This window comes from Pristiophorus japonicus, chromosome 15, assembly GCF_044704955.1.
Source record: "Pristiophorus japonicus isolate sPriJap1 chromosome 15, sPriJap1.hap1, whole genome shotgun sequence".
NCBI lineage: Eukaryota > Metazoa > Chordata > Chondrichthyes > Pristiophoridae > Pristiophorus > Pristiophorus japonicus.
In genome coordinates, this window is record NC_091991.1 from 57,823,239 (window position 1) to 57,836,390 (window position 13,152).

The 13,152-nt window shown below is 39.8% G+C and overlaps 1 protein-coding gene across 2 annotated transcripts in view; it reads left to right on the forward strand.

Moving 5' to 3' along the window:
- mkrn1 (makorin, ring finger protein, 1) overlaps positions 1 to 13,152 on the forward strand; it is a 79,064-nt gene that overhangs the window by 60,544 nt on the left and 5,368 nt on the right. For both annotated transcript variants that reach the window (XM_070900501.1, XM_070900502.1), the window contains exons 5-6: positions 1,687 to 1,901; positions 11,399 to 11,509. In XM_070900501.1, coding sequence (XP_070756602.1) covers positions 1,687 to 1,901; positions 11,399 to 11,509 — 326 coding nt within the window. The remainder of the gene's footprint in view (positions 1 to 1,686; positions 1,902 to 11,398; positions 11,510 to 13,152) is intronic.

Consider the following 13,152-nt stretch of genomic DNA (forward strand, 5'->3'; position numbering starts at 1 on the left):
TAGAAGTGAAAAGTAGGGAAGTTATGCTCAACCTGTATCGAACCTTAGACCACAGAGTACTGTGTACAGTTCTATTCGCCATATTATAAAAAGATACAGGCATTGGAGAGGTTGCAGAGAAGATTTTACAAGGATGATACTAGAAATGTATACAGATCAGGAAAGGATGAACAGGTTGGGTCTCTTTTCTCTTGAAAAAAGGCGGCTGAGGGGTGAACTAATAGAGGTCTTTAAAATTATGAAAGATTTTGATAGAGTGAATACAGAGAATGTTTTTGCTTGTGGGGGAAAAGCATAACTAGAGGCCATCAATATAAGATCGTCGCCAAGAAATCCAATAGGGAATTCAGAAGAAAACTCTTTACCCAAACAGTAGTGAGAATGTGGAACTCGCTACCACAGGGAGTGGTTGAAGTGAATAGTATAGATGCATTTAAGGAGAGGCTAGACAAGCATATGAGGGAGAAGAGCATAGAGGGTTACGTGGATAGATTTAGATGAGGAAAGACAGGAGGAGGCTCGAGTGGAGCATAAATGCCGGCATGGACTGGTTGGGCCGAATGGCCTGTTTCTGTGCCGTGTATTCTATGTAATCCTATGTAAATATCACTGTCTTAGTCAGATATCCAGGCCAAAGTTTCCAATGTAACCGCGTGGATATCTTGTAGGCTGCCTGCGAATTTGTTATGAGGCCAGTGTTCAATCATGTGCTCCAGTGTCTGATTAGGAGCTGCTCTGTCGCATCATGGGGATGCTTTAATCTTCCATCTATTGAGAAGGTGGCAGCATCTACCATGAACGGTTCTGAAGTGGCTGATGGTTGCCCACTGTTTGCGAGGAAGGTTTGATCCTTCAGGTTTTACTGTGGGGTCTTCTAAGTAATCCATTTGGTATGTCGCAGTTCTTCCAAGCATTTCACCATCAATCATAAAGGCTGAGGGGAGATCGCTGAAGGGCTTTGGCGACGGTCCAAAATAGTCTTATAGATTTGAGACGGGTCAGTGGTAGGTTGGTCAAGTCTGCCTGTATTGGCCTGGAGACTGCAGAGAATACAACCACTACACCAGCAAAGATAAGCCTAGTATCATATGCAAAGTACACGGACCCAACATACTGGATTCCAGTGGAGTCCTGATCGCACCAAACAGTCTTGAGCTTTCCCTAGTACAGATAATCTTGTTGGACTATTGATCTCTGGCCAAGCAACATGTTTTTGGAACAATAACATGACTGTTGCATGATATTACAAATAGGAAGGGACTTGTTTGTAAGTTTGAGGAACTTGCTTGATTAAAATTTATGTTGAATAAATTGACGCTCCACATTTCGGTACAACACATGCTATGATGAACTCTTCCAAGATTTAGTGCTGTGACTATTGTAACAGGACAATCAAGCAAATTTGATTACTACTGGTTTTAATTAATTCATTGTTTATGGTCATAATTTTGGTCATTATTTTAGATTTATTGCATAATACTTTTTCTATTTTCATGGCATTTTAAGGGAGAGCCCTCTGGAAAATATTTTTGAATAACGCAGTATTCCGTTCTAATATGATTTACAATATTTTAGTTTGAACAAAAATATTAACTTGCCAAATTTGAGATGTATGCAAATCCAACTTAACTGATTCAATTGTAACATTAGAATAATCTTTTGACTTCTGAATATTCTTTATTATAGGCTTGCATTGAGGCTCATGAAAAGGACATGGAGCTATCTTTTGCCATCCAACGTAGTAAGGATATTATATGTGGCGTCTGCATGGAAGTAATATATGAGAAAACAAATGCAAGTGAACGACGTTTTGGAATCCTGTCCAACTGCAGTCATACCTACTGTCTCAATTGCATTCGAAAGTGGAGGAGTGCCAAGCAGTTTGAGAACAAGATTGTAAAGTAAGTCCCTTGAATCTAGATTTGAAGAAATGTCAAACTATAAAACAGATCCTTGTTTTCTCTTGGATTTTAATTTATTGTAAAACAACTTTGCTCTACTAAAGTCATTTTTGATTTGCATTGGCATCCAGAAAACCTTCCATTGCTAAAGCTTACAATGCAAAATGAAAACTAATTGTCTCCCAGTACCAGAATAGCAACTGCATCCCTTTGTTGTGTTAAATCTTGCTGTGTGTGCTAATTTACAGTAGTTACGGAATCTGCTGTTGATGGGAAATTTATTTGTGAATATCTAGTGGTGTCAAGGTTCATGAAAGGCATCTGAAAATCTTTTGAAAATTAGATTTTAGCCTACAGGGGACTTGAATCTATTTTACACATTAGGTCCAACAGTTTCTTGAAATCTTTTTTTTTTCCTTGAAATTGTTAGTGTTTGCTCTTTTTTCACTTGCAGGGTTAGAGAGTTCTATGCTTTGGTGGTCGCTCCACCTTGTTTATTTTGGCATGCAGATAGGACAATCATAATGACAAATCAGAAATCTGTTCCTAAAACTTTATCTTGACTTTTGGCACAGAATATTGAGATCTGAAATTTTCTTCACCACCACACACTTCCCTTGAAAGTAAGTAGAATTTAATTATTGCTTACAGCCACTAAATTCTATATGTGGATAGGACAAAGGACATCTGCCAATCTGTGTAACGCACATGTTTATGTGATCTTAATGTAACACCTCAATGTATAGTGCTTTTGTGCTCTGTGCTCTAAACTCGCCTCCACATTAAGTCACAACAGAATCTCTCTCTCCCTTCTTTTTGCATGATTAATTTGTTTGTGGAAGCTGAATGAACAAACGTGCCTACAGTAGGTAATTAACCAACCTTTCTTATTCCTTGAATATACTTGACTTGTATGAGCTCTTTGGTTCTATACCTGACCTGACAAACTTGTATCTTCCTTTTGATTGACACAAGGAAATTAAACACTAATCACACACTCTCTCTATATATAGCCTTGTTTGGAAAACACCTAATTATTTTCTTTACAGAGGTACATGTATTTTCTGCTTAAAAGGCATGTATGCCACCATAGTATTCATGCCATCTGATTTCTGGTACAACCGTACAATGCTCTTTTACTTCAAGTAATCACTACTGCTTACCAGCAAAGCTGCTAACTATTTATATGCTTGTAGTGAATTTCCAATTAATCTACTGCAAAAATACAATGTAATTTAGTCTTTCATCAGTCAGGTGATATTTTTGCTAGAGTCACAGTAGGCAGTTGCATCTTCATAACTCCTCATTAATCAGCATTAATTTGAGCTGCAGTGCAATTAATCATCTTGGCTAGATAGCGCACAGCGCATAGTAGAGAGCTGAGCATGTTTTTAAATTGAAAAATGATTGTTACAACACTCTTTTGGAGGAAGAATAAAAATACTTTTGATGTAGCTGGGGTACAGTTTAGTAGTTTGTAGTCTCCTGTTGGCATTAAATGGTGACTATCCCTGATTCCTGGTGTGAAATTTCTAAGTCACGTTTCTAAATAACATTTTGTAGGACAAAGCTTATATTTAAGATGTCCAGAAATGATCAGTAATGCTGTATGGCATCAAAATAATTGGATTTCTGATATTTCTCTCCTTTTGATTGGTGAGGGAGGTGGAAGCAGAGAGATTTATGGAGCAAATTCCCAAGCTAAAGGCATGGTCGACAAAAGGAGGAGGGATGCACTGCAGGCTAGAGTCAGAGGAACAGAGTGTTAAGGGAGGATTGCAGTGTCCGAAGCGGTTACAGAGATAAGAAAGGTTGAGGCCATGAAGGAATTTCAAGACGAGGATGAAAATATTTGAATTTGATGCATTTGGAGACTGGGAGCCAATGAAGGATGGGTGCCTGCAGCAAAGTTTTGGATGAGCGCTAGTTTATGGAGGATAAGAGACCAGCCAGGCGAGCATTGGAATAGTGACAGAGGCAGGGGTGATTGTTTCAGGGGTAAATGGGCTGAGTCAGGAGAGGGGGCGGGTAATGTCGGTGGAAGTAGGTGGTCTTTTGTTACGGCGAGTATATGGGGTTGGAAGTTCAGCTTGGGCTCAAATAGGATCCTGAGATTGTAAAAAGTATGCATCAGCTAGAGATAATGGCCAGGGGTGGGTATATAATTTGTAGAGCTGGAAAGCTTTTGATTCAGTCGTCACTCTGTGCTGTGTCATTTTGATCTATCGTCAATAGACCAATAGGGGGCTCTAACTTCTGCACCCAGCTAGGGTTCCCACTCCTGATTGCTATTCAGTGGTAGCTGCTAGATTGTATGTGGATGGAAGAAAATTGCTGAGCTCCTAGAAATTATATTTCAAGGCTCCATTGGGGGCATTAATTCATATAGAATACCTGGACTTTAGGAAAGCCTTTGACAAAATACCACATGTGATTATTAGAAAAGATTAAGGGGTATGGAATTAGAGGGAGGATAGCAAACTGGATTAAAATTTGGTTAGAAGGATGAAAACCTAAAGTAGGAATCGAGGACAATTAGAGTGGTTGGAAGTGGGTCGTACTGTCCCACAACGTTCAATTCTGGGGCTGCTTCTGGTCACTGCATATCGATGATTTGGATACAGGTTTAGAGAGTATTGCAATTTTCAGATGATATCAAAATAGGAGGTATAGTTAATTCTTTAGAAGATCAAAGGAAGCTGCAGAGGGCTAAAAGGTGACAAATGAATTCAATGTCAGGAAGTGTGAGGTAATATATTTTGGTTAGAATAAAAGGGTAACAGTAGTAATTATACTCTAATGGAAGTAGGCTCAATGCTCTGGATGAGCCGAGGGATTTGAGGGTGCTGGTTCACAGGACATTAAAGATTGAGTTGGTAAGGCTATGGGGAAAAAAGCTAATGCAATTCTAGAATATAAAAGCCAAGGGGGAATGATGAGCCTATTTAAAACCTTAAGACCAAAAGGTACTGAATGCATTATTGGGCTCTACATTGTAGGAAGGACATTGAGGCTTTTGGAGGGAGCACAATGTAGACTCATATTAAGGTGCTGCCTGTCATGAGGAAATACAGATCTAAAGGAAAATGCAAACATTGGAGCTTTATTCTGTTTTATGATATAATAGAGGTATTTACAGTTAGTAAAGAATGGGATAACATAGATGGAAGAAGTCTGTTTCCTGTTGTTGAGGGGTTTAGGGCATAGAATAAGACAAACTTCTCTACACAGAGTTATGAAGCTTGAAATTCACTTCCAGAGTTGATGGTTGAGGCAGAAACTGTGACAATAGATTGGATAGGTGGATAAAGGAAAATGGGATGTGGAAATGGGGTGGCTAAATGCGTTTAGGACTATTTGCTCACATGGATAGCAGCAGCCAAGTTCATGGCACCGTGGGTGGCTCTGCTGCACAGGAGGGCAGGAAAAAGAGTGGGAGAGCTACAGTGATAGTGGATTCAATTGTAAGGGGAATAGATAGACGTTTCTGCGGCCGCAACCTCGACTCCAGGATGGTATGTTGCCTCCCTGGTGCAAGGATCAAGGATGTCTCTGAGCGGGTGCAGGGCATTCTGAAAAGGGAGGGTGAACAGCCAGTTGTCGTGGTGCATATAAGTACCAACGCTATAGGTAAAAAATGGGATGAGGTCCTACAAGACGAATTTAGGGAGTTAGGAGCTAAATTTAAAAAGTAGGACCTCAAAAGTAGTAATCTCAGGATTGCTACCAGTGCCACGTGCTAGTCGGAGTAGGAATCGCAGGATAGCTCAGATGAATACGTGGCTTGAGGAGTGGTGCACAAGGGAGGGATTCAAATTCCTGGGACTTTGGAACCGGTTCTGGGGGAGGTGGGACCAGTACAAACCAGATGGTCTGCATCTGGGCAGGACCGGAACCAATGTCTTAGGGGAAGTGTTTGCTAGTGCTGTTGGGGAGGAGTTAAACTAATATGGCAGGGGGATGGGAACCTATTCAGGGAGACAGAGGGAAGTAGAATGGGGGCAGAAGCAAAAGATAGAAAGAAGAAAAGTAAAAGTGGAGGGCAGAGAAACCTAAGGTAAAAATCAAAAAGGGCCACATTACACCAAAATTCTAAAGGGGCAAAGTGTGTTAGAAGGACAAACCTGAAGGCTCTGTGCCTCAATGCGAGGAGTATTCGGAATAAGGTGGACGAATTAACTGCGCAGATAGCAGTTAACGGGTATGATGTAATTGGCATCACTGAGACATGGCTCCAGGGTGACCAAGGCTGGGAACTCAACATCCAGGGGTATTCAACATTTAGGAAGGATAGACAGAAAGGAAAAGGAGGGGGGGTTGCATTGCTGGTTAGAGAGGAAATTAATGCAATAGTAAGAAAGGACATGAGCTTGGATGATGTGGAATCGGTATGGGTGGAGCTACGGAATACCAAGGGGCAGAAAACGCTAGTGGGAGTTGTGTACAGACCACCAAACACTAGTAGTAAGGTTGGTGACGGCATCAAACAAGAAATTAGGGATGCATGCAATAAAGGTACAGCAGTTATCATGGGTGACTTTAATCTACATATTGATTGGTCTAACCAAACTGGTAGCAATGCGGTGGAGGAGGATTTCCTGAAGTGTATTAGGGATGGTTTTCCAGACCAATATGTCAAGGAACCAACTAGGGAGCTGGCCATCCTAGACTGGGTGTTGTGTAATGAGAAAGGACTAATTAGCAATCCTGTTGTGCAAGGCCCCTTGGCGAAGAGTGAACATAACATGGTAGAATTCTTTATTAAGATGGAGAGTGACAAAGTTAATTCAGAAACTCGGGTCCTGAACTTAAGGAAAGGTAACTTCGATGGTTTGAGGCGAGAGTTGGCTAGAATAGACTGGCAAATGATACTTAAAGGGTTGACGGTGGATAGGCAATGGCAAACATTTAAAGATCACATGGATGAACTTCAGCAATTGTACATCCCTGTCTGGAGTAAAAATAAAAAGGGGAAGGTGACTCAACTGTGGCTAACAAGGGAAATTAAGGATAGTGTTAGAGCCAAGGAAGAGGCAGATAAATTGGCCAGAAAAAGCAACAAACCTGAGGACTGGGAGAAATTTAGAATTCAGCAGAGGAGGACAAAGGGTTTAATTAAGAGGGGGAAAATAGAGAACGAGAAGAAGCTTGTCGGGAGCATAAAAACTGACTGCAAAAGCTATGTGAAGAGAAAAAGATTAGTGAAGACAAACATAGGTCCCTTGCAGTCAGATTCAGGTGAATTTATAATGGGGAACAAAGAAATGGCAGACCAATTGAACAAATACTTTGGTTCTGTCTTCATGAAGGAAGACACAAATAACCTTCCGGAAGTACTAGGGACCGAGGGCCTAGTGAGAAGGAGGAACTGAAGGATATCCTTATTAGGCGGGAAATCGTGTTCAGGAAATTGATGGGATTGAAGGCCGATAAATCCCTGGGCCTGATAGTCTGCATCCCAGAGTACTTAAGGAAGTGGCCCTAGAAATAGTGGATGCATTAGTGTTCATTTTCCAATAGTCTTTCGACTCTGGATCAGTTCCTATGGACTGGAGGGTAGCTAATGTAACACCACTTTTTAAAAAGGGAGGGAGAGAGAAAGCGGGTAATTATAGACCGGTTAGTCTGACATCAGTAGTCGGGAAAATGTTGGAATCAATTATTAAGGATGAAATAGCAGCGCATTTGGAAAGCAGTGACAGGATCGGTCCAAGTCAGCATGGATTTATGAAGGGGAAATCATGCTTGACAAATCTTCTGGAATTTTTTGAGGATGTAACTAGTAGAGCGGACAAGAGAGAACCAGTGGATGTGGTATATTTTTGACTTTCAAAAGGCTTTTGACAAGGTCCCACACAAGAGATTGGTGTGCAAAATCAAAGCACATGGTATTGGGGGTAATATACTGACATGGATAGAGAACTGGTTGACAGACAGGAAGCAGAGAGTCGGGGTAAATGGGTCCTTTTCAGAATGGCAGGCAGTGACTAGTGGAGTGCTGCAAGGCTCAGTGCTGGGACTCCAGCTGTTTGCAATATACATCAATGATTTGGATGAAGGAATTGAGTGTAATATCTCCAAGTTTGCAGATGACACTAAACTGGGTGACGGTGTGAGCTGTGAGGGGGATGCTAGGAGGCTGCAGGGTGACTTGAACAGGTTAGGTGAGTGGGCAAATGCATGGCAGATGCAGTATAATGTGGATAAATGTGAGGTTATCCACTTTGGTGGCAACAACGCAAAGACAGAATATTATCTGAATGGCGACAGATTAGGAAAAGGGGAGGTGCAACAAGACCTGGGTGTCATGGTTCATCAGTCTTTGAAAGTTGGCATACAGGTACAGCAGGCGATGAAGAAGGCAAATGGTATGTTGGCCTTCATAGCAAGGGGATTTTGAGTATAGGAGCAGGGAAGTCTTACTGCAGCTGTACAGGGCCTTGGTGAGGCCTCACCTGGAATATTGTGTTCAGTTTTGGTCTCCTAATCTGAGGAAGGACGTTCTTGCTATTGAGGGAGTGCAGCGAAGGTTCACCAGACTGATTCCAGGGATGGCTGGACTGACATATGAGGAGAGACTGGATCGACTGGGCCATTATACATTGGAGTTTAGAAGGATGAGAGGGGATCTCATAGAAACATATAAGATTCTGACGGGACGGGACAAGTTAGATGCGGGTAGAATGTTCCCAATGTTGGGGAAGTCCAGAACCAGGGGACACAGTCATAGGATAAGGGGTAGGCCATTTAAGACTGAGATGAGGAGAAACTTCATTCAGAGAGTTGTTAACCTGTGGAATTCCCTGCCGCAGAGTTGTTGATGCCAGTTCATTGGATATATTCAAGAGGGAGTTAGACATGACCCTTACGACTAAGGGATCAAGGGATATGGAGAGAAAGCAGGAAAGGGGTACTGAGGGAATGATCAGCCATGATCTTATTGAATGGTGGTGCAGGCTCGAAGGGCCGAATAGCCTACTCCTGCATCTATTTTCTATGTTTCTATGGATATTAAATGCTGGCATTGACTAGTTTGGCTGAATGGCCTGTTTCAGTGTTATGCTTTTTATGTATGTTTATGTACTTAGGTGAGGTACAGGGGGGCTGCTGGCATTTGTGAAACCATACCCAAGCATTACTTAATATGTTCAGAAGAGGATGGTAGAAAAGCAAACAAAATTAGACAAAGGAAAAAAATCCTCCTGCAAAATCACAAACACTCCATGTAAACAGTTACGAGGCACCAAGACGTTTTAAATTACAGTTTTTGTTTTATTGCATAGTCTCTGGGTTCAGATACTTATTATGAACTTCGAGGTTTCTGAGATTACTTGGATTAGATGACAACTTTGTAATTACATTTTAAATATATGAAACAACATGAATCCCTCAATTAGATTACTATCTTAACGTTGCTTGTGGACATCAAGAACATTAGGTGGCTAGCATGCTGAAAGCTGACCTGTATAGGTCCGTCAAATAGCTGAAGAAGCAACTTTGAGACTTCAGACAAACCTTGATTTGATTGCAGGGAGGAAAGTTACTGAAGTTCGACACCTTCAACTGTGGAACCTTCATTAATGAGATATGGCGTGTGTCTATGATGTGATAAGGAGGCTGGTGGCAATGCATTCAGATTTTGTGGTGTGTTGTACAAGTTACTCTGCTGCTCGGGAGGAGTGTCTGGTATCTGCTGTAGATTAGTGAGAGTTAAATCCATGTGCATTGGTTATCTGACTAATCAATTAGTCATTAGTCTTCTTGGTAGGATGGAGGCAAATGGGACTTTTTTGAGTTGTTGATTTGAGAGCAACATGTCTGCCAATGAGAGACACAAACAATGTTGATCTTGTGTCGCAGATTTGGTAATATGATACCTGAGCTAGTCGGTCTGCAGTCTGACTCATAGATAGACCTGGCAGGTAGATTGTCAATGGGCGTGGAATCTTCCCACTCAACCAGTTAACCTTGTAAGCCCATGCTGGTAAGCTGTGAAATTTTAGTCGGTTAAATTATTTGTTTCGGTTAAGTCTTTACTCTTATCAGCTACATCTATGTTCTGTAGGCTTCTGCAAGTAAAGTGTATCCCAATGGAAGGAGATGAGAGACTATGCACTCCTTATTGGGCAAGCGGGAATTCTAATAGTTTGCTTTGGATACTGTTGAGCATGGCAATAATTTTTGTGCATCTCAAGGCTCCTGACTAACCAAAAGTAACACACCCAAGTACATTTGTTTTTATATAAACTGAAGCTAGCATTTACATTGTTATTGAGGTACAAAAGCTGGAACCTAGACAGACATATAATAAGCACCTGAGTTTTTTTACCATTAGTAAAATTGCCATTTTCTCTTTTAATGTACAGGTGCTATTTAAGTATAGTTCATTGAAATTTCAGATGTCATCATAGATCTCGATTTATGTAGGTCGTCTGAATATTCAGTGATTTGTTTTATAAATAGAATTTTAATTGTGGAAAACTGGCAATCATAATTGGGCTGGTATATAATGAGTGATCTTTTACAGATTAACCTAAACAGTATAATTATACAATATAGGTCTAACTTACATTTTCTGTTTACTGCTCCTTCGGCTTAGCAGTAATTTTTAAAAATTGGCTGCAGTATGTACCCCACTGTCCTGAAAACCAGGTTCCAGTATAGCATGCATTTGAATTTTCTCAAATTGTAAGTTTCAAAGTATTTCTCTAAACTAACAGCGTACTTTAAAAGAAAAAAACTATTAGTTGAATTCTTTAAGGTTATGACATGCCAATTTTAATTTAAGTGAACTGTTCCACTGGTTAATGTAAGATACTTGGAGCTTGCATCAATTGAACATCACTTAAAATCAGGATCATCACAAGAAGATTGAATTGTAATCCAAGATATATAATCAAGTAATTTAAACTGTGTAATATCACTGATTAAATAATGCCGATTACTTAAAATAATTGTAATTTGTTAATCCCTTTCCCCAGCCCCTCCCCACCATTCCTTTTTCCCAAAAAGTTACGAAGTAACCCACTTCCTTGTTTCTGTCTTTGCTGCTCTGAGTGGATAGGAATATGAGAGTAATGCAAGTTAGCTCACTACATGTTCTGTTCAACATGGTGGAGATGCATTTCAAAATCTGTAGGCTGTTTACATGTATTTAAATTATTTTTGATATATAACATATCTTTCAGAGAAAAGTTATATGATAAATACATTTGGTGTGTCTTGGTATTATTTTAACATAGACATTTTGGAACATATGAAAGGTAACCGTTATATTGTAGTTTATATCAAGACTTTTGTTACACTGCAATGCATATTTTAGTAATTGGTTATTGGAATTCATTTTCCAGCTGAGGTATGAAGCTATATGTTCCATTTTATAGCAGTTTTCTGTTTGTGAAAAGAAAGATGAGCCTTTTTGTTTAAGCGCCTTTTAGATATTTAAGATGGCTTGATAATATTTCCTATTTTAATTGTTCATGAATTCAATTTTACAGATCCTGTCCTGAGTGTCGAATTACATCAAATTTTGTCATTCCTAGTGAATACTGGGTAGAAGACAAGGAAGAAAAACAGAAGCTCATCAAGAAGTACAAAGAGGCAATGAGGTAAAATTAACAGATACTTTTCCAGACAGTATGCCATTCACAATTGCAGCTTCTCTTTCCGGTTTCTATATTTTCAATGTTTCTATATTTTTGACCATATTTAATCTTTCTGTACTTCAGTAAACTAACTTTTTGGGGAGGAGATAAAAATTGAGGGCATCAATACTGAAAAAAAATCAGCGCTCATGGAGTTTGTTAGAGAATTATGCAGTCTTTGCAACTGTTTTTGTCTAAAATTGTAATGCTGATAATGACATCAGTGACAGGCACCCCGACTAGAATTTCCTCAATCTGATTAATGGTTTCTAACCAATCTTGCTGACGGTACCTGAAGCCCAATTTTCTGAGAATCTCATCAGCACATACTCGGACATAAAAACAGTGGAAAAAAAGTGGAAATCAGCCTAAATAATCGGGACCTGAGGAAAGTGTAGAATATGCGCTATCTTTAAGTTCTTTCTTATTTTTATGATATGACAATTAAAGTTTGAAGCCATCAAATCATCATGTATGTACATTAAGCACAGCATGTTTAAGAAAATGCAATTGTGGAAGCTTTTCTCTTTTTATAAAGAAATAATCGTAATAAATTCTTATGCTATAAATTATTTAGAGATACAAGAAAGTACAGTGCAGGTCTCAGAAAATTGCTATAAAACACTAGATATAGTGATTTTCTGTCACACCGTGCCTAGAATTTGGGTGTAAATTTATGTCCGTCCAGAACTAATATAAATGCAGGAAACTTGCATTCTCCAGCTTTTTTTCATAGAGGTGGGGCTGTGTTAATGAGCTAAATGGGATTACAAAGGAGATAACTCAGGAGTGGTGCAAATTATCGAGGAAATTCACACACACATGTTTCAGGATTTCTGCTCTTGCGCTGTAAACTTTCCAGGAAATTTTGGGACACTATGGGCTCTTACCAAAACGATGTAATTTCCTGAGGAAAGGTTCTGCAAAATGTGTCTCCCCTCCTAACAAAGTAATTCCAAGTAAAACCCCAGAAACAATGTCCAAGTTCATGCTCTTCATTACTGTTTGCTTTCTTGACGTGACATTTCCATGCTCCTATTCTACTCAAAATTAATCTATACCATTATTTATTCTTACAATCCTGAATATTCGTACCAATCAGAAAGGATTCCTGCTCTAATTGAAGGAAATGAATACCTCTAATGAAAATCCTTAATTCAACATTTCCTATCAAATCCCAAACCGATTTTGGGTTGGATAAAGGGCCAAATGCTACAATAAGCCCGTCACATCTCCCTGTACCACATCCTTCCATGTATACAAATTAGTTTGTAGGAGGAGAGGGAATGCGCAGAATGACTTCCACAGTTGCCATTTATCTAAATTGTCATGAGTCAGCAATCCAAAAATGGCGCTGGCGCTTTGCAGATGTTTAAAATTTCAAACATAGTAATTTTGTGTTTGTGGCACAGTGGTGGTTTTAATGAGCTATGACATTCTGGTAGTGTGTGAGCACACATCTATGTTTAACTTCTGTGTTTTTAACCAAGGGAAGTTATTCTAGACTGCGCTCTCATTTTCAAGCAATTGGCTGAAGATCAGCATTGGGCTGACTTGGGAGTGAGTTGTTGGCTGACACTTAACTGGAGGGTAGTGTTAACTGGAGG